Source organism: Nomia melanderi, chromosome 2 (genome assembly GCF_051020985.1).
Source record: "Nomia melanderi isolate GNS246 chromosome 2, iyNomMela1, whole genome shotgun sequence".
NCBI classification, from domain to species: domain Eukaryota; kingdom Metazoa; phylum Arthropoda; class Insecta; order Hymenoptera; family Halictidae; genus Nomia; species Nomia melanderi.
The window spans coordinates 10,619,042-10,643,538 of record NC_135000.1 but is presented as its reverse complement, the minus strand read 5'-3'; the positions used below and the strand labels follow the sequence as shown (position 1 = coordinate 10,643,538).

The 24,497-nt window shown below is 45.1% G+C and overlaps 2 protein-coding genes across 9 annotated transcripts; one reads left to right on the top strand and one right to left on the bottom strand.

The window, feature by feature from the left end:
• Positions 1–912: 912 nt before the first annotated feature.
• LOC116430717 (protein qui-1) lies at positions 913–23,158 on the top strand. 8 transcript variants are annotated; one of them, XR_012997957.1, is made up of 23 exons: positions 914–1,055; positions 1,373–1,537; positions 9,234–10,174; positions 10,287–10,465; positions 12,209–12,288; positions 12,388–12,510; positions 12,706–12,848; positions 13,234–13,391; positions 13,466–13,861; positions 14,277–14,687; positions 14,765–15,111; positions 15,183–15,710; positions 15,798–16,038; positions 16,351–16,534; positions 17,026–17,500; positions 17,584–17,890; positions 17,960–18,185; positions 18,324–18,519; positions 18,645–19,194; positions 19,413–19,676; positions 19,799–19,919; positions 21,099–21,778; positions 22,748–23,158. XR_012997957.1 is itself a non-coding variant. In XM_076364476.1 (22 exons), the coding sequence occupies exons 5-22, from the start codon at positions 10,357–10,359 to the stop codon at positions 19,831–19,833; spliced, it is 4,773 nt and encodes a 1,590-aa protein (XP_076220591.1). In that variant the 5' UTR covers positions 913–1,055; positions 1,373–1,537; positions 2,141–2,336; positions 9,234–10,174; positions 10,287–10,356; the 3' UTR covers positions 19,834–21,087. The 8 variants fall into 8 exon arrangements, 4 of the variants coding, with proteins under 4 accessions (XP_076220591.1, XP_076220593.1, XP_076220590.1 ...); XR_012997958.1 differs by lacking the exon at positions 22,748–23,158 and having other exon boundaries at positions 21,099–21,317; positions 21,404–22,507; XM_076364476.1 differs by lacking the exons at positions 21,099–21,778; positions 22,748–23,158 and adding an exon at positions 2,141–2,336 and having other exon boundaries at positions 913–1,055; positions 19,799–21,087.
• On the bottom strand, positions 20,264–24,254 carry LOC116430724 (bifunctional 3'-phosphoadenosine 5'-phosphosulfate synthase 2). Its single transcript, XM_076364956.1, has 10 exons — positions 24,195–24,254; positions 23,728–23,898; positions 22,922–23,447; positions 22,742–22,842; positions 22,481–22,668; positions 22,103–22,349; positions 21,587–21,793; positions 21,417–21,522; positions 21,087–21,263; positions 20,264–20,400 (listed from the first exon to the last, which is right to left on the bottom strand). The coding sequence occupies exons 1-10, from the start codon at positions 24,252–24,254 to the stop codon at positions 20,264–20,266; spliced, it is 1,920 nt and encodes a 639-aa protein (XP_076221071.1).
• Between the last annotated feature and the right edge of the window lie 243 nt (positions 24,255–24,497).

Genomic DNA, 24,497 nt, shown 5'->3' with positions numbered 1-24,497 from the left:
GTAAGTTCGTTTCTTGATAAGACTATTGGTGGAATAGTTATACTTGCTTATCATTTCTTGTAAGACACGCTGTGTATGCGAGTATGTATATAGAGATACGTACGTATTCATACATGTGTGTATATTATTCATGTATATATGTATACGTATAGACTGATCTCGAATTAACAAAGCGAAAGGAAGGTATTCGCGGAGGAACAATTTTTTTTATGGACGCAACTTATCATAGAAATGTATTGTACAAACGTAGGGATTTTACATGGTTACAGAAAGTTACACCAGAGAGAACACGAACATAGGTTTCGTCGGATTACAAGCATGCTCTGAATCGATAAATTGATCAAAGGTAGTTGACTAAAGAGATTCGAAATTCAGGAAGATTTCCCATTTAGTTTCGAGATACATAAGGATACAGGTGCTTATTATCATTTGTAAATGTTTCATTCGTGTCGCAGACATTTTCTAGATAGTTTCAGACTCTTCGTTATCAAATGTACGGAACACGACGTTAAATACAGCAGTCGAACACGTTCGAAAGAAAGAATCGTGTGCAACTATAAAGAAATTGCGTCTTCGACGGTAAGATGTACGTTCGTTGGATGCGTAATTATACACGGATAAGCGTATTGCACCCGGTTAATTCGAGATAGGTCTGTGCTAGAAACTCGGGGATTTATAAAATCCCGCGTCTCGCACCACCAATGCTGCCAAAACGAAGAAGCGTGCTCGACACAGACGATTCTCTTTCGTAGAAGGAACGAGGAAAATAGGGATAGACGGATGATGTAAATCGTTCACGATTTCGAACTGCACCGCAAACAGTGCAAAAATAAAACACTTTATGCCGTAACGAGCTTTCTCAATTTTCTTCATTACAATCGTGTAAATCGTTTCGTTTCCGATCTCATTCGTTTAGCAAGTTGGCAACACTTGAAATTCAAACCGACCGCTTTTCCGTTAGCCACGACTTCCAAAATGGCGCCGATCGTCGAAGAGCCGGAATGCACGCTTCACGAATATTTGAATGTTCTATTCGACAGAAAACAATGGGCAAGGTAATTCGATGAAAATCACATTTCGCTATCAATATACGATACATTAATCCACCATTCGAAATTTCTTAACCAACTATCGAGATCTCTCCGTCTTGATCGGGTTCGAAAAGAAACGGACCATAGCCTATGCCGTCGCGCTTGAAAGAAGACGCATCCCGCGTCGAGGAAAACTCGAGATATTATTCTCCGAAATATTCTGGGTCACGGTGTACGTTTAGGAAATTCATAATCCTAAATAAAAGGAGAGGAATTTCAAAAGTTTCCTAAATTTCCTAAATTTAATATGAATTCTTGGCTGATAAGTTGTTCGTTTCCAGCTTCACCAACCCCCCGCAAGATGGCGGTGGACGTTCCCAGGTGAGCGAGCGCATTGCGCACGCGTGCGACCCGCTCGAGCCACGCTCGGCTCGCTGGTGTCAGTAGTGGTGCGGCGCTTGTGGTGTTTGGTTGGTGTCATTCATCGCAGCCGAGACGACAGACCGGTGAGCGCCTTTTCCTTTCAAACTTATCATTTCGCGAATAGTTGACTACCCTCCTTGTATCGCGCGGACAAGTCACGCCGGCAAACGACGATTATTTTTCCTTTTTCCATTTTTCATTTTGCTTTTCCTTTTTCTCTTTTTTTTCGTTTCGTTTAGTTGCCGGTTATTTGGAGAAATGAAAAATCTGGCCGTTTCTCCGTGGTCGTTGGTACGCGCGTACACATTAGATTTTTTAATAGTGCTTCGGCTCGACGTACATATTCCTCCCCCGTTGCCCCTGGCTCACGCCATTTTGACTCGTCCTTACCGATCGATAGGATGAAGATAATTGGAGGTATTACCGACGCGGACGATTGTGTTTCGTCGAATGAAAAAAATGGAGCTAATTATTATCGCTTATCGATGGACAGGTGGCGCTCGACTCCCCCCGCGAGGGAATGCTGTGTTGTGTATTTATATTTTCCTCTTTCTGTTTCTTTCCTTTGATCTTTTAATCCGTCTTATTGTCTTCTCGTCGGCGCGTCCCGCTCGCATCCTTCGCTTCCCGTTATCTCTATTTACAATTGAAATGCGACTACCGCCCCGGTTCCTTTTTGTTCTCAGCTTTGCTTGCTCGGAATTAATTAACTGGCTGAAACGGCATGCCTGGATAACATTTGAAAATAACGAACGCTTTGGGAGAAGATTGCCGAGTGTCCCGGATAATTCGGCTTTTATAGAATCGTTTCAGGATCCTTTGCAACTGGAGGATTTATATTAACGTTGATACTTTGATTTCCATACTTTTGTATTTATACGGGCAAGTAGTTGGAATCTTTTTCAATGGAATCTTGCACGTTCAATTATTATAAAAGGGGAATACTCGCGCGTATTGTTGCACGAATATTATTTATTCAATATTTTCTCCCTTCTCGTCTCAAGTTCACCGCATAAATTGTTTTTATTGATTTTGGATAATCCGAATATCAATGCGCGCAGCCTTAACGCGTTAATGTGGCCACGATTTGCCCAGATTCACTGGTAATCCGAATGATTTCGAAACGAATTTGCATGAATCGTTACGATTCCCGAGGTGTACCCATCGCGCCACGTTAATTCCGGTTAATGATCGTGCACAACGGAACGAATTTTCGAAAATAGGGATTGTCGTAGGTGTCGAGTGCCTCGCGTGTACCGCCAGAGGGTAATTGGCATAAATCACATCTGCGCTAATGTTATTTACATAGGATTCCCCCATATAGAGATCGCTCGCGGTATGGAACGGAATTTCCTCGTCCCCGAGCGAATTAAACATTGAGATATTATTTCAATTGCTAAACATTATTTACTTTATTATTCGAATTAATCCAGGAAACTTTTGTAATTGATTTATACGTACAGAAATAATGGGAAATTCAATGATGGACCATCAAACGAATTATTATAAAAAACGGCGGCAGGTAGTAATTAGAAGAACGCAGGGAAAATTGTAATTACGAACGTTTATAATTCTCATTTCTTTCTACAGAGGAAAAAAGAAGCAAAAAACACGAGAGAGAAAATGTTATTTATTCATAGTGGTGAAATGTGTTTGCGCCCTTGACACATTATACATTTCCCAGGGGTGTAATGTCATATTTTTCCAGCCCCAACGTTACATTTTAATGGGATTCCCGCAGATCCGGCAGATTTTAAACGCGTCGCGTTTCAAGTTTCGCTTGGAGTTTACGAGAACTTTTCCAACATTTCCTTAAACACGTTGAATATTTAAATGAATCATTTATTCTCGTTGTGAACGAATGTTTAATAATCCAACAACCAATGGACATCCTTGTTTCGAAACGAATGAATTTTAAATGAAATTTTCTTGGACCGATCAGTTGCAAAATGAGAAAATTCTGAAGGTACGAAGTCTCAAATTTATTATCTAAACGCGATAAACGTATAATATAGTTGTATGTATGTAAGTATAGAAGAAATCTGATGTGCTGTTAGCCGCGTATCCATTTAATGGTAATCCGAGTAATTTACGGTGCCGGTTATTATTTTTATCCTCGCCACAGCTGTTACCATTATCGGTTCCATTTTCCTCTTACCGTTTTCTTTGTTATTCATTCCAGACGACCGCTATAAATATTTCTATAAAGAAGAAGTAGCTGAAACATGGCTGCAATGTACCGGGTGTGCCGAACACCCGGTTGCGATGTCCTCGGTCAGGAAAAATGAGGAAAGTTACGGATTCTTGGAGTTGCCGTAACTCCGTGGGAAAAAATCATACGGCGTTCCTCCAGGACTCGTTTGAAAGTTTCGAGTCCTCGCATCGACGCTGCCCAGTGTCGCTTCCCGGGAAAAATTGTACATCGTGTAGCGAACGAAAGTCGGCAACACCGGAGAAAAATCTCGTCAATGTCTAATTTCTTTCCGGGAGACGACACCGAGCGATGTCATGAAAGTATGGGCAAACAAAAATTGCAATAACTTGGCAAGAAAAGATAGTAGCATACAATTGACGCGCTCGTTGTAAAGAGGAAACCACGATCTACGGGACCGCGGCGAACGAAACGAAGAAAAGAGTTGTCGACAGTCCCCGCGAGTATTCGAAGTAGAAGAGTTTCCGTAAGAAAAGTATCTTCGCCTTTTTATTCGGTGTACACGGTGTAGAATACTTTTCTAGAAAAAACCGCCGGACAGTGTTAAAGTAGAGGCTTCACGGTTTAAAACGGGCCGCCGAGGTATATTATCGTGCGATCTTTTCCCGCAAAGTTACAGCAGTTGGAGAAATCGATAAATTTTCATCGAGTGTCGAGCGTTTGATTTAAAAACAAGGAAACCGCGTTGCGCGTATTTGTTTGGAGTGTGCCATCCGAGGCGGGCTGTCCAGAAGAATTGCAAGCCTCAAGAAGGGGACAAAGGAAACAAATGAAGCGAAAAGAAACAATGCTGGTCATTAAAACACGTGACGCGGGGTCACGTGAACCGTGAAGTATCAGCTGCAACGTTGGTCGTCGCGTAATGCGATAAATCACCAGGGAGGAGCGTGGAGATTTATAATTTTACGTAAACATTAGCCGAGAAAAATTCTTGGAAAATTGTTTAATTAACGTACTGCGTCAGAGAGATGTAGACTGAAATAATTCACTTTTGCCTCGCGTAGCTTTTGCGAGGATTTCATTCTGTTCTACCGAGTTGGATGAACAGAATGATAGTCGAAGTAAAACTCAATTTTACTAGTTGGACCGAAGAAAAAATTAGGCGTTACTCCTCTGTTGTCGGTTGACGTGTCTCTGTCAATTGTCTATTTTTCACTTGTATTAGATTGTCGATCGATGGAACGGTTCCGAAGAGCCGAGTCGCAGAATCCATCGTTATTGTGCGAGTTAGAAAAAACGATATGTAACTGAAGATTCTTGCGAGGGTCGTTTATTTGTTTCGAGGGACTAATTGGAGCGGCATGGTTCCGCCGGAGATCAGTCGATTCCGCGTACGCTGTGTGCACGCCTGTACCTTGGCCAGGGGTGGTCGGGTCAAAAGTTCAGGGGTTCACATGGAGGTGGTACACGCTCGGTGGTTTCTTGGCGCACTTTCTTGGCGCGATCGTTGCGCACAAATATATTCCTGCTGTCGCCGTAAATGTACTCGAGCGTGTTCAAACCCTTCGACGGGAAATAGCTGTGCAGTTAACCCTTTATAAAACACCCGTTTGGGTATTTTGCAATGTTTGCTCACGTTTAAGCTGCTGAAATGCTAGAAATCGTGAAAAATTGAAATACTAGGAATCAAATTCAATTTCAGTGAAACAGAATTATTGGAAAACCTGATCGATGGGTTTCCGGTAGATAAAGAGTTATTAGAAAATCTCGAGCAACATCCACGCAAGATTGCACGGGAAGATAGTGAAATTTTGGAAAGTTGGAGCACATAATGGCAACGGTATCGTCACCGCGAGTCTCTTATCGCCGCGATCGTCCGTCCGGCGGAGTTCCACGCGTATCGATAAAACTTCCTTTATCGTCGAAACTTTCCGACCGCCCCGGCCCGCCCCCGCATCAGGAGCACTACGTTCCGTAAGAGTGTAAACCGCGACCCGGTTATATCGGCCGGAATTGTCTGGCGAACAAAAATTCCGACGCTGAAGATCTCTCTCGCTCGAGAAAATACGATGGCAGCGACGACCCTCTGGCGTTCCTCCCACGCGGAAATCCCACCGAGATATCACTAGTTTTTGGATGCCCTTGGGCAGCGCTACGGCGCGCTCACACGAGCATCCTTGGGCGTGGTGTTTCAGGAACCGCGGATCAATGGGAAACTCTTTGATTTTTCCCTTTTCCCTTCGCCGTTTGCCCTCTTTGCGCGACGAGGAATCTGCCGAACTTTTCCTCTTTCCACTGGTTTCAAGGCTGTAGCGGGAATTACTTGAGATTAGGAACATCTAATAGTTGAAATATTAGGACTCTTTAATATCGCAATTTTCCAACTAATCCAGCTTCCAATTGCCAAGGTATCTCCAACAGCTGTAAAGCTCGAAAACACTGTACACAGAGCAAAAGAGATGTTCGCTATTCCGAAGAATGTTGGTCGCACGCGTCAGCGATCGAAAGAAAATGGAATATCGATCGGAACGCGTTTCCTTGGAAGAGAAAAACGAAAAGAAACAGATTTTCTCCGAGCGATCCGCCATTATAATTGGATTCACCTGGCCCGTCAATCGCCGGCCGCGAATCGATTCCGGAATCCCTCTTTTTTTCTCGGTCTCTCCCTCCCGGTGTTCCTCGTGCGCCGCTTTATCCACTTTCGTTTTAATGGATCCCGGGTACCGTGAAATTTTCCCGTGGATCTGGTTAAATGGACGTCCCTAACGATCTCCGGGGGCGGTTCTCGCGTCGTCGACACCACTATTGCGCTTTTCTAACCTGTCACCTATACCACAGTGGTCTCGGAAACTCGAATTTTAACGACAATACCGTCTTTTGTCTCGTTTTTAAGGAAATATTTCGTTTGCTTCGGAATATTAGATTTTCCAGGGAACGTTACTCGAGTCTCTGTACTATCGTTCGAAAGGCAATAATGCTTTTTATTCTTGATTGTCAAGTAAACTCTATACGTGTCGTAGAATAGAATATTAGTTTTGCGAAAGCATTCTACGCGTGTTATTCGGTATTAAGGATTCGAGGAGGAACGTTGCCGGAGGCTACGCGTAGCAGTGGCCATAGAGACTGTACTATTTCAAGAAGACGAATGTCTTTTTTTCCTAATCTTTAATAAATAAACACTGTGCGCAGTTGGAGATCGCGAGAACGGTATTTCTTCTGGTTGTTTACGGACACTCGGTGGCCGGGGTTCTCGATAATTGTAGCCGCGACGCGTTTTCCTCGAGGACGTATCGGTGAGTCGGTCGATTTGCTTCCTAGACGATTTGAGCCTAGGAACTGCCGAGTGCTCGTTTTTCACGATTCTTCTCGGTCCACGCACAAGAAAAAGAAGAATCGAGAGAAAGTTGAACAAAATTGAATAGAATTTGGTAGTCCGGTGATTTGGTAATTCGACGGTTGCGGTATTTTTCGTGTTTTCCAATATCTAGGAAAGTAAAATAAGAAACGTTACTGCGAGCCAATACTTTGCCGAGACACGCCACCCCTTCAACCCATTTCGCGACTGTTCCTTTGTGGAACTTTCGTTTTGTCGCGTTATCGGAATATTTCTTCTCGACTGACACATCTGGGTCCTTTCGAATACACCGTCCATAACTATTCGAACGTTCGAGTCGACCGCGAAAACTTCAAACTAGGATGACAGCGATTAAATAGCAATCGCTGTCTATTTTCTGCCGTAGAATTCTCTTTGCTTTCAACGAAACGAAGAGACGTTTCAAGAAACGCTGTATCGTAAACGAGAGTTTCCAATCCGTCGTTGTTCACGGGGATTGTCCGATCGTTGTTCCAGGAGCGGTTCCCTCGACTATCGGTTGCGCAACAGAAATCCAATTATCCCAATTATTAAAATCGAGAACGTATTTCCGTTGCGCGGTGAACTTGTTAGCGGAATCAGTCCCGGTAACATCGGTTGACATTCAATTAACAGGGAACGAGATCGATTCGTCATCTGTATCTTTATATCTGGCTTCGATGGACAGGTTACCGCTTTCTCTCGTGGATTTCGTTTCATTTTTAATAACAACGAACGACGATGTTATATTTTTATGAAAATTGTTCGAGAAATCGATGAGCTCGGTTCGACGGAGAGTGGAGAGCATTCGTTAGCGAGCAGGGTTATTTTGGTGGTTTTTAATTAATCATTACCGAGGCTGTCTGGTGGATTCGATTATTTATAGCGATGGTAGGAATTGCCGGTGGAAATGTTTCCTTTTCTTCCGTTGAACTGAAACTCCGATGTTTAATGTACAAATAAAAAGGCAGCGTTCGTAGTCTGTTGATGATCGAGAGTTTGAAATTTCCCAAGCTGCAATATCCGCAATAATTTCCATTAATACGGCCGATACTCTTTCGATTGAAACGATACTTCGATTCATTTCGAAATGGACTCGCACGGCAAGCGATGCGTCCCCCCTCCGCGCGACGCACAGTAATTTCAATGAACACGCCGGACGCTTCGAGCGGAACCGATTGTCCAGAACAAAGGGTTAATTTCAAAGCGAAATCGATACCACCACGGCAGAGATTCGTTTCCTCGGGGCCAGAGTGCATTTTCTGCGACCGGGTTGCAGCAAGGTTGCATAATGCAGTTCGCGTCAATAAACCGGCCCTGACACTGCACACATGCCCGCACACGTAACTGCACTTTCCACTCCGAAAACCGAGACGTTCTCTCCTCTCCCTCCTCGTATCGGCCGATCTCGTTACCATGAATTAATTAGCTAGTTAATTAACGGGGAACGTATTTCTCATAAACAAGGAAAATTTGAGTGAAACTTCCTCCTACAATAGAACCAGCAGACAGCTCGAAACGATCCATTGAGAAAAATATTTCGCAATTGCTATTCAAAGAGAAGTTGATTCGATTCCTCTGCTACAAATCGCTGGTCGTTGATTCATTGTCTACTTCGTTAAATGGTGATTTTTAGCTTAGCGTTAAACCGATTAAAAGACGACGATTGAGAGATATCCTGGGATCGGTAAATATCCTCGGAAAGAAAGACGGGAACGTGGAATCGAAGGAATTTGCGCGAAGCAGAAGCAAAACAGTGGGATTATAATCGGATTGCGAAGGAATGAGAAATTGAAGACGGTTCGTTCGAGGTCCGAGTATCAAAGCTAGCACGGGGAATCGTGTTTCGAGCGTCTCGAATTTCCGTTTCCCGATCCCCGAGGTATTTGCGAAACGGATCGAACCCCGCGTTATAACTCATTAGCGAGCGCGAACCTCTGTCGGTTTATTTATAGGCTCGATTGAAGAGCGGTGCGCGTGGATACCGGAAGCAATTGTCGGGAATTGCCGTTAATCTCAATAGGAATTCGATTTGTATAGTTTTCATGGGGCTTTAAGCTGGCCGAAAGCAACTTGGTAATTTAATTAGTTTCGGCTCGAGATGATTCGCCGTGCGAGATACGCTTCGTTTCATTGGGACACCTTTTCAATTTGCCGCTGGGATTTTCACTGTAATCGTTACTATAATCTTTCTAGAATCGCTCGCCTTTGAGTTTCCCTGCAGACAGAGAAATTTCCCTCGGTAACGGAATCGAACGTTTTCCTTCTGTTCCAGATTCCAGCGGCGTTACCGTTGAAAAATGGGCACAACCTAGTCCGCATGGAAAAATCGAGCGCGAGCTCCGCGGAAGAGGATGAGTCGCGCGATTTGACCAGTACCACCGACCAGCAATATAAATTCAGTACAAAGGAGAGGCTAAAACCAAAAGCTAGAGGACGCGAGCTAAAGAAAAAGAGACCGACGGAAAGAAAACGACAGGAAACGCACAGACGAGTATGAGGTGAACAAAGGAAAGGAAAGGAAATTTATGGAAAGAGAGATTTCCCCAAAGGGTCGAGCTATTCCAAGCGGAACGGACAAATAAGGAAAACATACGGGGAAAGCCGGAAGCGAGGACAATCTTCACCAAAGTTACCTAATTACTAATTAACGTTAATCGAATCGAAGCGAGAGCTCGCTCGGATTCGAATTTTTAACGACGACCGAGACGCGTCTCTGCTCGTTTCGAAAACTGTACCGACAGTTGACGCGCAAAGATTATTATCGTCATCCATTAATTTATTATCGATGATTATTGTTAAACGTTTAAGAGGATATTTCGCTGTTTAAGAGGCACACACATAAACGATAATAAGAACCAGAGAATCGGAGGGATTCGTGTATTTTGATTGTATCGATTGAACGCGCGAGGAAATTTTCTGCTGAGAGAGAAGAAGAGAGCGAATTTTAGAATACAATCAATTTAACGAAACGAGCATTTTAACTATTAAGCATTTTAGAGATTTAAGAAAGTATATGTAGGTGTTAAAATTATATATATATAATACAGAGAGAGAGATAGAGAGTCCATGGGGTCCATGTTTTAAGAGATTATAAGGAACAAGTAAAAATCGTTTTTATTGTTGCTACTTGAGGAAAAGGGAGAACGTACTTCCGAAGAAAAACAAGGAGAATAAAGAGGAAAATTTGAGCAAAGAAAGTATCAAACGAAGCAGGTGATTGTCATGTTCAGAATCTTTCTTAATTAACCATTTAATTATGTAGATTTATCGAGCTCGTCGATGAGATTATTATTTCTTCGTGTCATCCAATTTTCTGTTCGAGCAGAGCGGACCGCAGAATATATCCGTCGAGTAGAAGAATGTTGCATTAAGTTGTGAAATTAAGAACCGTCATTATGAATCTGGAAGTGGAGCTCATCGCGGGGGTGATTAAGGGCGGACCACCCCCTAAGAATTTACCCGCGCCGAGGCTGATTAAAATATTCATCGCTGGAGAATGGAATGGTCATATCCTCTAATCCTTTTTTATCGTTGGGCTGCGGATGTTCATGCAAATTTATGATCTTCGTCGTTTAATGGAACCTGCAAGTGTATCGGCGAACAAATTAGATTCAAATTATTCTTTCTCTTTTTCTGTGTATTTCAGATTGTTTTATTGACTGTCTCAAGTGGAATAATTTGATCGAACGATAATGTGCATAACATCCGCTGTCTACTTACTGTTAATACTCTGAGCTGTGTACGTGTGTGTGTTAAATGTTCCGTGAACATCACGTTATGCATATACACTATCGCTTCATTTCAAAGACTCTGTGAATGTACATAGGTAATGTCAAACATTGTTTTTCATTTCTTTCATACGTTTACGATGTTTTGTTTATTCTTTCACGTTCTGGACAACATGTTTTTCGCTGCGTTGTCGAGGGAAAAATGATGAAGCGGACAAATTGAATTCTTCTATGAAACTTATCGATTACGAGAACATTGATTTTCCACTTTGCAACCGATTAAGCGAAAAATAATGTCCCAGGCAATTTTAACACTAAAATCATCAGACAAGCGAAAATAAAATAGAATTGAAATTACGATAAACGTTTCCCTGAAATTCTTCTAGAGAATATACAAAACTGTCGCTCTGTAGTTCTAGTGTTGAATTGTGCTCTCTGTCTGTTGCCTCATAAAATTGATACGCTGTTCGTGCACTGGAATTAATTGTAAATTAATGTTCGTTTAGGTGTCCACTCGCGTGCCTGTGTAGCCGAATGTGTTCGTCGACTGTTTTGTACATGTCTAGACGTCCATTTCTGTCACTGCTTGGAGAACTGTTGGGGTGGATGTGTTTTCTTTGTTCTTGAATTCGTTCACTTCACTGTGTGTGTGCGTGCGCGTGGCTGGCATGGTACTGGGTATGTTTTTCTGCATCGACGGGTCTCTTCCTGTTTCACCGTTTATTTATTTACACACCAATGTCTTTCAATTTATTTACAATTATTTATTTAGAATTATTTTATATTCAAATATCGTTGGAACATTTTTGAGAAGCGAAGCTTTTCGAGTATCGGAGGAACATTGAATTTTTGTTAATAATTAAGTTGGGAAGACCCTGTGAGTACACATGCGATGATAAAACGGTTTAGCATAGAGGAAGCGTGACGAATAGATCGAATAAAGTTGATGAAAGAGCAACGAACTTTAATAAAACAGTTTATTCATTGCTTGTGAAGTTTTTTAATCCGTTTATTCATTCTTCCACCCGTCTAATTATCTTTGAACTGTAAATTTCCCTTTAATCGTTACACGTATGAATATTTATCGTTAAACTTCCTCCCAATCTTTTTCTTTCGCTTGATTGGGAATTCCAGCGTTATAAGAATCAATTTCAAGATTCAGAGTATTAAGGGTTCTTTCTTGGAATTTCATTTCCTAGTGGCGTGAAATTCAATTCCACGTAAGAGTGTTCCAATAAACGCGTCCTCGGGAAGAGAGGTTTCTTGAAAGGTAATTCCTAGGAAAGACGTGGACTTTAATAAGGACGTTAAATTTTTATGTCGGACGGTATGGATGTAATATAAAGGGCATTCGGGGGAAATTGTGGGTTTCTTAAGAGTCTGAGATCATTCAGAAGTATTTCAATCGATTCTGTAATGTTATTTTCAGTATGAATTCACTCGAATTCACTGAAATCCTAATAAGAAGCGTGATCACTGAGTCGAGCAAAATTGTAACGTTTGCGAATAACATTCACAGAATTCATCAATGAAAGGCAGCAGTTCTTGGAGCTGGTTGGGCCTGAATTGCAATCGATGTACGACGACATGGGAATCGAGGTAGGGAATTCGAAAATACTTGTAACATAGTTCCAGGACAGTATGAAAAATCTTCATTACTGTTTTCTATATTAGATTAATAAGGGAGAAATTCCGTAGGTGCTGTTGGTGGACATGCATTATGCAACGAACGCGAATCCTGATAGAAATCCGTTCTTGGCTGAACACTTCCTGGATGAAATACGTGCTGCTTATCAACATTCTAGGGGTTGTTTCTTCCTGGTACGTTCCTTGAGCAGTAAATCACCGAATGATCAATTAAAACTTGGTGATTATTCATCGAATCAACTTCAGATTGACACTAGAGCTACCTTAGTTCCATTGTAGTTCTACCGTTAAATTGTTAAAAAGTTCAACGATTCAATTATTAAGTTTCTGTTACTTATTTTAATGAAAGAATGAAATGTCTCGTTGCAGTTGCTCGTGGGAGACGAGTACAGCGCTGGCTGGCTACCAACGAAACTCACTGAGGATACTTACGACATTCTTTCTAGCCAGTGCACCATGATGGAGGAGTATTACGAACACGACAGTAATTGTTATACCCTGAAGGCTGGCAGGTAGTTACGTTTTATTGCGGCGTCGTACGGGAATGGAATGGAAATGTCGAGGGCGTGAGCTGGAACAATAAAATCAGAGAGGAAACGCGAGGATTTTATTATTCCAATCCGAGGAATGTGTATTCTTGTACACCCTCCACTTCACGCGTACCATTTTCTTTCCATTTTCTTCTTCAACGACCCTCAATTCCGTCTGAACGTTTATTTTAAACTGTTCCAATTGTCTCTGTTCGTTGTTACTTTTAAATGAAATTTCAATATTTATTTTTCTTTTTAACGAACAGTGCGTTCACTCTGAACGGAATTTTAAAAGATGATTTATTTAAGAATCATTAGCCATTTGAATCGAACCGATATTTAATTTTAGTCGTTTATTAATTAACAGCTACAGGGCAGCCAGCGATAGTTGGCAGAGCAACGAACCGCCGATCAGGGAGGCCATAAAGAAAGCAGCAGAGGCCATTGTTTCAGAGAAGAGGGATAACGAAGAGATTCGAAATATACTGAAGAGTTCCGCGGAGAGGCAGTTGGAGTATGCTTTAAGTAAATAAATTGTCAGCGTTACACCGATCGTGTAGGACTAACGTTCAGATTCTCTTAGGAAACTTCTGTTTCAGTGTTGGACGAGACGCGCGAGGGCATCGTAGCTGTGACAAGAACGTGGAAAGGTAAAAAGAGCCCGAAATCGGTGGCGTCGCTCAGGTCCCTGGTGGCGGAGAATCTTCCGGTCGACAACATAATAAACGTGGAAGTGGAACAGGAGCCGGCCGGCATCAATCCGAGCCACAGATCGCACAAAGTCTACCTGGCTCACGTCTGCCGTTTACTCGTGAACCGCGTACAAACCCTGGTGAACGCGTCCATCGCAGCCGACCCCGAGATCAAGAGCAAAAAGAAAATGGTACAGGAGATCTACGCAGAGAGTCTGATGCACATCGCTCTTCTGAGAAACGTCGAGCCCTGCGACGAGCACAACGAACACGTGGAGAGGATCAAGGAGCTTCTAATAACCGGTACAAATACCTTTAAAAATCATTTGTAGAACTACTCGGTGAGCAATTTGAAAATGGAGTAATTATTTTACTGTATCTACGAAAAATACCAAGGATTATTCTACTTGTCTGATCGTGCAGATGTTGTTCCACTTGTCAGCTCTTACGGCCATCTTGTACCACTTGTCTGACCATGCATATTTCATTCCACTTATTCGACGAGGAACATAACCTGTACCACTTGTCCGAGCAGATACAGATTGCTCCACTTGTCTGGCAGAATTCCAACCATTTCACTGTTTCGATTGGACGCGTATTGAAGGAGGAATTTGAATCGTCCGACGCGAGACAGACGCTTGAACTTATTCCTGCAGTATCTCCCCGATTAGATGATTATCATAAAACATATTGATATTAACGATAATCGTATTAACAGGTAAATGCCAGAAACACGGACCAATACTGGTGAAAGGCGGGAAATACTCGGGCAAGTCATCGTTGCTGTCTCGGATCTACACGGACGCCGGCACGTGGCTGGATCGATCGACATTCCGCGTGGTGCGACTCTGCTCCTCGACGCCCCGCTCCGCGTACAGCCTCGAGCTGCTTCGAGTGCTCTGTCAGCACGTCGGCTTCCTTTCGGGTCAATTGGACGGTAACCTGCCAAAAGACGCCTCGTTCGATCCGCTCTATTTGAACAACTGGTTCGGCCAGATCATGAGGAGGATCGAGGAGGACCCGTTGCACGAGCAGCTGCTGATCCTGATCGACGATCTCCATCGATTGCACCCGTTGGAGTGCGACATCATCGCGGCCCTTTCGTGGCTTCCTTTGAACTTGCCGCCGGGTTAGGAATAATGGCACATAGAGTCCTTTTAACGCCGGAACTACTGGACACGGTCGAATTGACTTTATCCGTTTCAGGTGTGCATCTGGTGGTGACCACCGCTATTCCACCGGAAATGCTTCGCTTAACCCCAATGCAAAAGGAACGATTACGCAGCTCCCAGATCCTCGTCGAGCTTCAGGATTCGTCGACGGATCCACAGGAGACGGAGACTGTGTTCGATCAATTGGAAAGATTAGTGGGCCGATGCGCGGCCGACAGGATCGGCGCGATTTTGGCCTCGACGGAGTACGGTCTCTCGGAAACGGAAGTCCTCGAATTGGTCATGCCAACGGTTGGCGACGGTCCTCTGTTCCTCAAGGACGGAATGTTCAATTTCTCGACCTGGTGCCTGGTCAGGCGAACGTTCGACGATTCCCTGAAGGTATGCTTCGTCTGTCAACGAAATTTCAAGGTTCAAGCAAGAACAATGAACTTGAGAAATTCTTACCAAAGGTTCGCGTGATGAGCGGCAGGCTGTTGTTCTCCTGGCGCTATCCAATCCGAGACCAGGCCAGGAAACGGTACTTCCCGAACCAGGAGATTCTGAAGATGTATCACGGCGAGCTGGCGAATTTATTCTTCTCGGAGGAGTTCGAGGAGAAGGACGACAAGTCCTCTCCGGAGGAGGAGACACCGAAGAAGACGCCGTTTCAGAGCAGACCCAGGTCGAACGACACCGCCTACAATCTAAGACACGTGGAGGAAGCCTGGCTGCATTTGTTGAGAGCTGGGGACGTTGAGAAGCTGAAGAAGCTGGCCGTGTGCGCGTTTGATTTCCTCCTGGCAGCCGTGCAAATGGTTTCTGTCAGTTACTTGAGGTGCGTCCTCGAGCATTCGCGGAGGTATCTGCTGGAGAGGGACTTGGAATTGGTTTATTACACCGTGAGGAAGTGCAGCGACATTTTAACCAGAGATCCTCTCCAGCTGGGCGCTCAGCTGATCTGCTGGTTGAGGCCTGTGGCCGAGGATGCCGGTGACTTGGTGAGCAGCCGGGTTTGTCTGCTTTTATTGCTATGAAGGGTATTGGACGGGGGGTGATGTTGTACGAAGAAATATTTGTGATTCAAGGTTAGCAGGATGGTAACAGCAGCGATGGCGTGGTGCGATGGTTTCACAGCGCCACTGTTGGTGCCGTTGAACGGCTGGCTTCAGCCACCTTTGCCACTTCAGATCCGCACACTGTCTTGCCCGCAGGGGGTTAAACTGGTGGAGGTTGCCCCGTCCGGGCAACACGTGATCGTTGTGCCGTTTCAAGGGGATCCCCAACTCTGGCACGTCATGTCCGCTCAATTGGTTCACACGTTCAAAGGTGATTTCAGGTTAATTAGCACATAGTAGCGTCCCACTGTTTTGTGTCCCTTAACGCGTTGACTGACGCTAAAACAATTCAATTTGGATGATAGAATATGAGAGTGGTAAAGCGAAAAATGCAGAAGCATTTGTGAATTTGATAACCTGACAGTTTACACATTGTGTTTAAATGTTACGCTAGACAGTCACCGTGTTAATAGGCATTTCGAAAGTGACGGTGAAAGGGCTGATTTTAAATGGTAAATACCATCGTCGAACAACTCCATGCACGTTCGAATCGTTTGTAATCATTTCCGTCAAATTATTTCAGGCCACTCGAACCCAATATCATGCTTAGCCGTGACACAACACTCGCAATACTTGCTGACAGGCTCCGAGGACACGTCCATCATCGTTTGGGACATGAAAGAGCTCAGTTTAAAGCAAAGAATACGGGAACATATCGCGCCCGTTCTGTGTTTGACCACTGCGCTCAAGAACACTGTGATTGTCAGGTTTACGATTTGAATATCAGTTAACTCGCCAACGATTAGAACTTTCCTCTTAATCTTTTTATTTCGCCGAGGAACCTGTGAACGAATCGAAGAATCCAATGGCTTGCGATCGAACGATAGAGACGCGTTATTTTCGAAATAGCATCGACCTTCGTAGAATTACAATTGAACAGTGATATCGATTAAGCGGCCGTTCAATTATCAATTGGATTACAAAACAGTTCCATCCCTCGACTCCTTCTAATCTCTTCGTTTCCACTTTGTTCGAGTCGACGACGACCTATAGTTGTTCATTCGACCGTCATTCGTGCTAATATACATTCACGATACTACAGTCAAACATAAAAGTAAAAGTTTCTTCTCTCTCTCTCTCTCAGATTGTTTCCTTGATACCTCTGTGAATAATTTCTGCATCCAATGTATCGTTTGAAAAGCGATCAGTATGGTAATTAACGGTGTCATTCTCGGTAACTCCGAATCCCGTTTCTCAGCGGCGGCGAAGACTCGAGGATCATCATCACTCGCCTGCTGACCGGATACGTGCTGCGCAAAGTAGACCATCATCGAGGCCCGGTGAACTCCGTCCGCGTCAACTCCGCCGGCGAGATCCTGGTCTCCGGCTCGTCCGATTGCACCGTGTGCATCTGGTGCCTGGAGAAGTTCACATTGCTGAAGAGCATATCGCTGCCCGCCGCGGTGACGATGCTCGACGTGTCGGCCGACTCGCTGTTCCTGTTGGTCGCCTGCGAGGACCAGAAGCTGTACCTGCGGTCCCTCGCGACTGGCACGGAGATCCACACGCTCAGAGGACACCAAGGCGACACGAAGAGCATTTGCCTGGCCAAGGACTGCAGGAGAGCCGTGGTGGGCGGCGTCAAGGGGAAAGTCTCCGTGTTCGACATGCACAGCGGAAGATTGACCAGGACGTTGCCCGCCAATCCCTCGGCGGACGTATCCGCTGTGAAAGTAAGAAAATCCTTGAAACTTCTTGGACGGAAGCTAGCCGACTACTCTTTGGAGAACGCGATACACTCGCTTTATCGCGACAGGTGACGGAGAAAGACGACTTCTTGATCACCGCTGCCGGGGACCGGGTCACCTATTGGAGCTTCCGGGGCGAAGAGGCGTTTCTCAAGTCCTTGAAGTCGGGGAAACAGGAATCCTTGCACCCGCACACGGCGTCGATCACTTGCCTGGACATCTCGAGGGACGGCGCCATGGCGGTGACCGGCGGCGTCGACTCGTTGGTGAACCTTTGGCAGCTGAACACTCACGAGCTGCTCTCCACTTTCGAGGGTCACATCGCTAGCGTCACTTGCATCGCGTTCTCTGCTTCCGGCTTGTTCGTCGCGTCCGGTGAGCACGTGAATTGTATTCGTAGAATAATCCGGAACGAACGATGATCAATCGATTCGCGGACTTCAGGCTCGGAAGACAAGACGGTTCGGGTTTGGGGGCTGACCTTGGGCCTGATGGTGGCGACGTTTAGGCATCAGGCGCCGGTCACGTCGGTGACCGCCATGTTCGACGGCAGGAGGATCGTCAGTTCCGACAGAGGGGGCGCGATCCGAGTTTGGGCAGCCGACTCGGGCACCCTGATTCAGTCCGTATGCGGACGCGGCCGGTGCATCACCGTCTCCTCCGACATGAAGTACGTACTCGCTGTGTCATCTTCTCTTCTACGGGGTACCACCGCGCGGGGTTCCTCCGATAGGGAAGACACTCGGTCGACGATATTCCAGCGGCGGACGGGTGAACCGAGAGCTAAACGTCGATGAACATTGTTCAGGTTCGCCGTGTGCGACACGGGAGACAATCAGGTGCGAATAGTAAGCCTGGGAACTGGTCCAGAAGAGAAATACCAGGTGTCGCATTCTCAGGACATCACTTGTCTGGTGGTAACTCCAGACTCGCAGTCTCTGATCACGGGATCGATGGACATGAGCCTGAAAGTGTGGCAGCTCGCCGGAGGCAAATTGTCTCAGGTCTGTCTTTCAACGGACGTCCAAGTCGGAACGAAACTTCTACCGCTTTTAGAATAATTCTGTAACAAGTAACGCTAAGCCGGAGCTGCTCGGACAGCAACGAGATTGATCGAATTCAACCGTAGGTTCTAGTCGGTCACACCGACCATGTAACCTGCGTCGCGGTTTCCATGTTGGACAAGTCGGTAGTGGTCTCCGGCTCGAGGGACGCGAACCTGATCGTCTGGGACATCAACACCGGCGCGGACCTTCACACGCTGAAGGGACACCTGGGTTTCATCACCTGCGTGAAATTGTCCGGCGACGGGACGCTGGCTGCTTCGGGGAGCGAGGACAAAAGTTTGATCGTTTGGGACACGAAGAAAGGCTGTTCTTTGAGCAGCATCATGCTTCACGTGCCAGTGGTTGGCCTGGAAGTGGGCATGGACCTGTCCAGGCTGGCTCTGCACCTGCTCGAGCACAAATGCATGCCGATACTCTGTCTGCACAACACTCCCGCGCAGTACGTCAAGCTGCCCGACTACGTCGCGCCCTGGTCCGACATACGGGACTTGAGGCCGTCCGGCCCAAAGAGGCCCAATAAGAGGCTGCTGAAGAAAGAGGTGTCTCTGGACAGCGACACTTGGCGCAGGAAGTACGGCCATCTCACTTCGGGTACGGGCAGACGTTTTGTCGGTAACGGTTTCTTCCCTAACTCTTTCCTTTATAGGTTTGCGAGGCTAGATTAGACTTGCCACGTTCGTCGAGAACAATCGAAGATGCGCGGACTCTTGAAACTCCTTCCCGCGCGACTTTGTCGAATCCGACAAATCGAAGGAAGAGGAAAGAGTTTTTCGAAAAGATTACAGATTTCTCGTCAACCACGTTATATTGGAAATTGTCGTTTGTTTCAGGCATATCCTCGTCGTCGGTGGAGAATCTACAGCGACGGTTCAGCGTGAGCGCCTCGATGGACGAGATCAGTAAGGTTGGATTGGCCAGCAGTCCTTCGGGGCTGGGCCCGGAACAGGCTGCTCTAGCCCAGTCGCAGCATTTCGATCAGCTGGAGGCGCTCTGGAACAAACAGTCGCCGCCATCCAGGTCGCGATCTCACGGTAGAACCCTCTCCAAGCAGAGTTCTCTGCAAGCAACGCGGATCTCCGACTCGGAGGAAGAGGGTGGGTCCCCGAATTCGTTTCGTTCTGTTCCATGAAATCGTACTTTGAAAGTAAATCATTGGATAAAACGAATCGGGAATTTCTACCGCAGGTCTGCCGGTTTAAAGGAGTTGCTCTTTTAGAGACGCGATGGAGGTCGAGCTCCGAAGAATCCTAATCGTCGTACCTTGTTCCCTCTTCGACGAAGCGGAGGAGAATTGGAGAGCAGACAGGAGAAAAAACGGAAAAGATAAAAATCGAAACGTACGTCCCCCGGTCAGCGAACTTCTAATTTACGGAATATTCTCGTATCCGATGCAATAAACGTGTATATACGAAACCTTCGTATACACACGCGATTATCGATATTTAGAGAGGGATAAATCGAGCTCGTTTACTTCCATCTTTTCCACCGAGATTACGGGTAAATCGGTTTCTCGCTTCGTGAATTGTTGATGGTTTGTTCGTTTCGTTACGCGGCAACTAACGTGTATATAATTTATATATATATAAATTATATATATATATATGTATTATTTATATTATTCAACGTGATAGTTGGAGACAGTTTACGCTTACAAAAGTGATCATTCGTTTTTACAGGGGAATTACGTGTGTGTGTGTTTGGTGTTGCGTTGCTCGGTGTTTGCGTTGCTCTGTTTCTTCTCGTAATAGTCCGCCATTACTCGCCAGGCGCCGGGCGCCATGAATCCTTCCGGTGGATTTTCCCCGGATCTCGCTAATTCTGTAAGAAAAAGACATCGGTTCGTTGTTGAGTTCTCTTTCTCGACATAGCGGGTTCTAAGCGAGAATTTCATTTATTAGTTGAATTAGTTTCGACTTCTCGGGAAAGTACGTCTACAAGCAGGAATATCCAAAGAAACGAGAAACGTTAGTTCGTTCGGTAAACGATTCGATCACCATTTATCCAACGCCAATATCGATTCCCGTGCTTTAACGTTCAATTGAGATTTGTTGAGTTTCCAATGTTCAAGCGAATATCGAATATTTAGTGTCTTGTTTAGCGGACAGGTATATATATACATCCGAGGTAATTATTATTTTCGAATCGCACACGTTCGCCGTTATTAATAATTTCTCGACCAGGTGTTGTGTATCGCGCACGAGGCTCAGCTAGTTTTTAAACATCCGTTGCTTTCTCGAAGTTGATATGTACCGTTAATGCACAACGTTGTCCGTCAAGTGTTTTAGTGTTAACGTCGATCTTGAATTTTAACGTCTGATATCAATATGAATTTTGTACGTTTATATTAAATTGAAAGTTTTATTTCCAATAGTAATACGAACGAGTTGAACTCTATATGTTTACTGTGCCGCATCGAAATCTCCCTCGGTGAAACGCAAAGTGTTTCAACGTCTCGCGACTCGCGTTTCTATTACGTCGAATCGTTATGAAAAGTGTCAGCCGACCTCGCATTTTAGTTCCCGATATGAAACTGAAGTCCTGAGACCGTTCCTGCTCGAAGAACGCCATTTTCTTCGCCCTGTTGTCGTAAGCAGCCACTCTGAACGGGATTATCTCCAGGTTCTGGAGACCAGGCGCCATCGACAACACTCTGGACCCGTGTGTCGCATCGTACAGGTTGCCTGAGTGCACGGATACAATTATTTCTTTGAATTAAACAGTTTTTTCTTTCACCGGTAAGTGAAGCGAAATGTCAACGACGCTGACAGGGGCTCGATCGAACTCCCGTTTCATTCTTATCTTTTGTTATACGTATTTCTAGTTGTCTTTGTTACCGTCCGGTGTTTTCGACTTGTCGGGATGCGGTAGACCAGCCGGATCACGACCAACGATGTAGAAATCTGCCCCGGCCATCATTCTCGCTTTGGCGTGCCATTGCACCTGTCGAGAAGCGTCGCATTTGTGAAAGTAGCTATTCGAGCGAGCTGTTTATTATCTATAGTACCTCTGTGGGTCCCGCGTACAACATAGGACTGGGAAAGACGGCGAGAATGGTGTCCGGGTGTAACACGCCTTCTTCCAGGACGGACTCGTGTTGCTTTATCCGTATTGGCAACGGCACGTCATCCTCCTTCGTCCATCCTCCCAGAGGATGCAACAGAAGCACCGGCTTTTTGAAACCTCGTTCCTCCACAAGGTACTTCCTCGTGTCCTAACGTCACATTTTAATTGTCCTCCATTTAATTCACACCGCTCTTTAGATAAATCTAAGATAATGTCTGGATTTCTATTTCCAGACGAATCGTAGGTAAATCTGAAATTTATTTCAACTTCTAACGCTACGACGTTCGAAGGTTAGAAGCGAGTAATCGAATTGTTCGATTAATGAACAATTAGTGTGCAGTTTTATTTTGCGTTTCTAATACTCGAAAACGTAACGTGTGATTTGACTTTTCGAGGAGAAGGTTTTTAATACCGAAACGGGTGTACAATGGAAAGAAAGCTATGGAAAACACCGTACCTGCATTAATAACGCATGGCCATTGTGCACTGGGTTCCTCAGTTGAAAAGCGAACATTACGTCTGCCCCCATTTCCTTGCATTTCCTCCGTATCTCATTCGGGGTGAGCCTGTATGCGTCCAGGCCATCGTTCCACCTTATTCTCTCGAGAACTTCCAGTTCACCTCCGACTAGCCAGTCGCCCGAGTTTTGGATCATTCTAACGTGCGGGTGGCCAGGATCGTTTGTTCCAAATTCCCTGGAACACCTGTCGCGATGTTTCCAATGTTATTCTATGATATTAGCCGTAACGCGTTTATTATCCTGTTATTAATTAAACGATCGTTGTTTCGTTCGCTTAGAGGAACATTCGAACCGAGAAGATGGGTATCAAGACACCTTTCTTCTTTTCGGTGAGCAAAGAATTCGGGATCTCTTAGAATCGCGATAGGTCTGCCACGGTGTTTCAAGGTAATCGCCGATGCACCGCTGCATCTTTCCTTCTGCGCCGTTGTCACCGGAAGCACGATGGGTACCGATTGATTAGCGACACTCCCGTTTCTCTCCAGTATCTTGAAGTGTTGACACTGTAACGTTCCATTTGTTGATTACATATATATTGTATTTCCTTGTAACCCTTTCGAATAATCATTCTCTCACCTGCAGGTACTCGTTTTCCCTCATGAAACCCCTTAAAGGGTTTGCCCAGCCCTCGGCGAGCACTTGGACCCATTGCAAGTCGATGTCATTGATGTCGATACCTGAAGAAACAACATTTCCCGTTTCACTTCTGGAAATTCCAACATCTTGCATGGAATTCGAATTTTAGGAAGAACCTACTGAGAAGACCCTCCGCCTCCTGTCTGACGCTGTCGACCCTCTCGCTGCCAACGAAAAGCTCCTCCACGCCTCTGGGTATCTTGGGGACGATCTCCTCCCTCTCCAAAAGATTTATCACCATGTTCGTCGATTTCTCCACGCTGTGGATCTCCGTGTTCACTATCAGATCCGGCTGACTGGGTACTTCGTACTGCTGGCCGACCCCTGTGAAGCTCGGTATCACCCCTTTCCGAGCCTTCTTGTACAGCCCTTTCACGTCCCTCGCCTCGCAGATGGCCAGCGAAGCTTCCACGTAGACCTCGAAGAACCTGAGCTCGTACTCCTCGAGGATCTTCCTTGCCAGCCTCCTGTCAGCCTCGAAAGGCGACACGAAGCTGCAGATCGCGATCACACCGCAGTCGGAGAACAGTTTAGCGACCTCTGCGGCTCTGCGCACGTTCTCCTCGCGGTCCTCTTTCGTAAAGCCCAGATTGCGATTCAGCCCACGGCGGACGTTGTCGCCGTCCAGGCTGTACGCTGGTATCCCCTGGGAATTGTCGTTACATTAGAATTAATTAGTATTTTTAGAGATTGCTTTTTGCCAAGCAATTGGAACGACTCACTCGGGATTTCTTCTGAAACCTATTTTATCGATAGATTCATTTTTCTAATTATATTTTTTACATTTCTATGACTATTTAAAGTCATAATGGTAATAGACTGCTTTACTGTGACAAACGGTCGCTAAACTGCAATCTCTACGGGGATGTAGAAAATAGTTTTCAGTCGCGATTCTTTGTTTGGAGGAGAGACGACTGTAGATTCACCTGCGAGATGAGATAATTCTCGAGCTGAAAGGAGATCGACGTCTTTCCAGCGCCGGACAGTCCCGTTAACCAAATGGTACAGCCACGAAATCCTTTGAATCTACCGTAAGACTCTCCTCGTTTCTCCCGTGATACATGATGGATCTGCTGTGTCACGTTCGACGCTATTATCTATGAACACAGCCCACGAATATTCGCAATTACTCATTTTCTCGTTTCACATGAAATTTCAAATATTCTCGAAGCGATTCGTACGCTTGATTATCGTTTGCGAACATAAATATAGAAGTATTTAAACGTTGACAAGTGAAACTTCAAACGCGCGTAATTAATTCGAAGAAGGTCAAATATCCAGTCGCCGGAATTCCTAGAGAATTCTATACGATTAGTTAGCGTCCGAAAATCGTCGGAAAGATCGTGCAACGAAATTACATAAGATTTTATCGAATTGTCCGTGTTCCGAGTACCTTATCTGCTTTCCTGCGCGTGGATCGTTCTTCCGCGTACGAGTTCATGTATATTCCCATTTTGAGAATGCTACTGGAACACTTTATTCTACAATACAATATTTCAGATGGAACTTATCAACTTTCACAGCGATTCACGAGTGTCTAAAACAATATAAACTCGATTTAATTCGAAACCGCGTATATTCCCATTTCAAAAACGGTCCCCTAACGGTTTCTTCGATTTCACACCGAATTTTTCTACTCGTTCGACATTCTGAACGATCCCGAAATTCGTGGAGAAACAGGAACCCGACTCGATTA

What these genes read in the sequence shown, in the direction of transcription:
- LOC116430717 (XM_076364476.1), top strand. Translation starts at nt 10,357, where the DNA reads ATGAATCTGGAAGTGGAGCTCATCGCGGGGGTGATTAAGGGCGGACCA. An exon ending in CCGGAGGCAAATTGTCTCAG is followed by an intron (nt 18,520 to 18,644) that starts GTCTGTCTTTCA and finishes ATTCAACCGTAG; the next exon opens with GTTCTAGTCGGTCACACCGA. An exon ending in CTCCGACTCGGAGGAAGAGG is followed by an intron (nt 19,677 to 19,798) that starts GTGGGTCCCCGA and finishes TTGCTCTTTTAG; the next exon opens with AGACGCGATGGAGGTCGAGC.
- LOC116430724 (XM_076364956.1), bottom strand. Translation starts at nt 24,254, where the DNA reads ATGGGAATATACATGAACTCGTACGCGGAAGAACGATCCACGCGCAGG. An exon ending in GGAGGCGGAGGGTCTTCTCA is followed by an intron (nt 22,843 to 22,921) that starts GTAGGTTCTTCC and finishes TTGTTTCTTCAG; the next exon opens with GTATCGACATCAATGACATC. An exon ending in CAAGTCGAAAACACCGGACG is followed by an intron (nt 21,264 to 21,416) that starts GTAACAAAGACA and finishes CCGTGCACTCAG; the next exon opens with GCAACCTGTACGATGCGACA.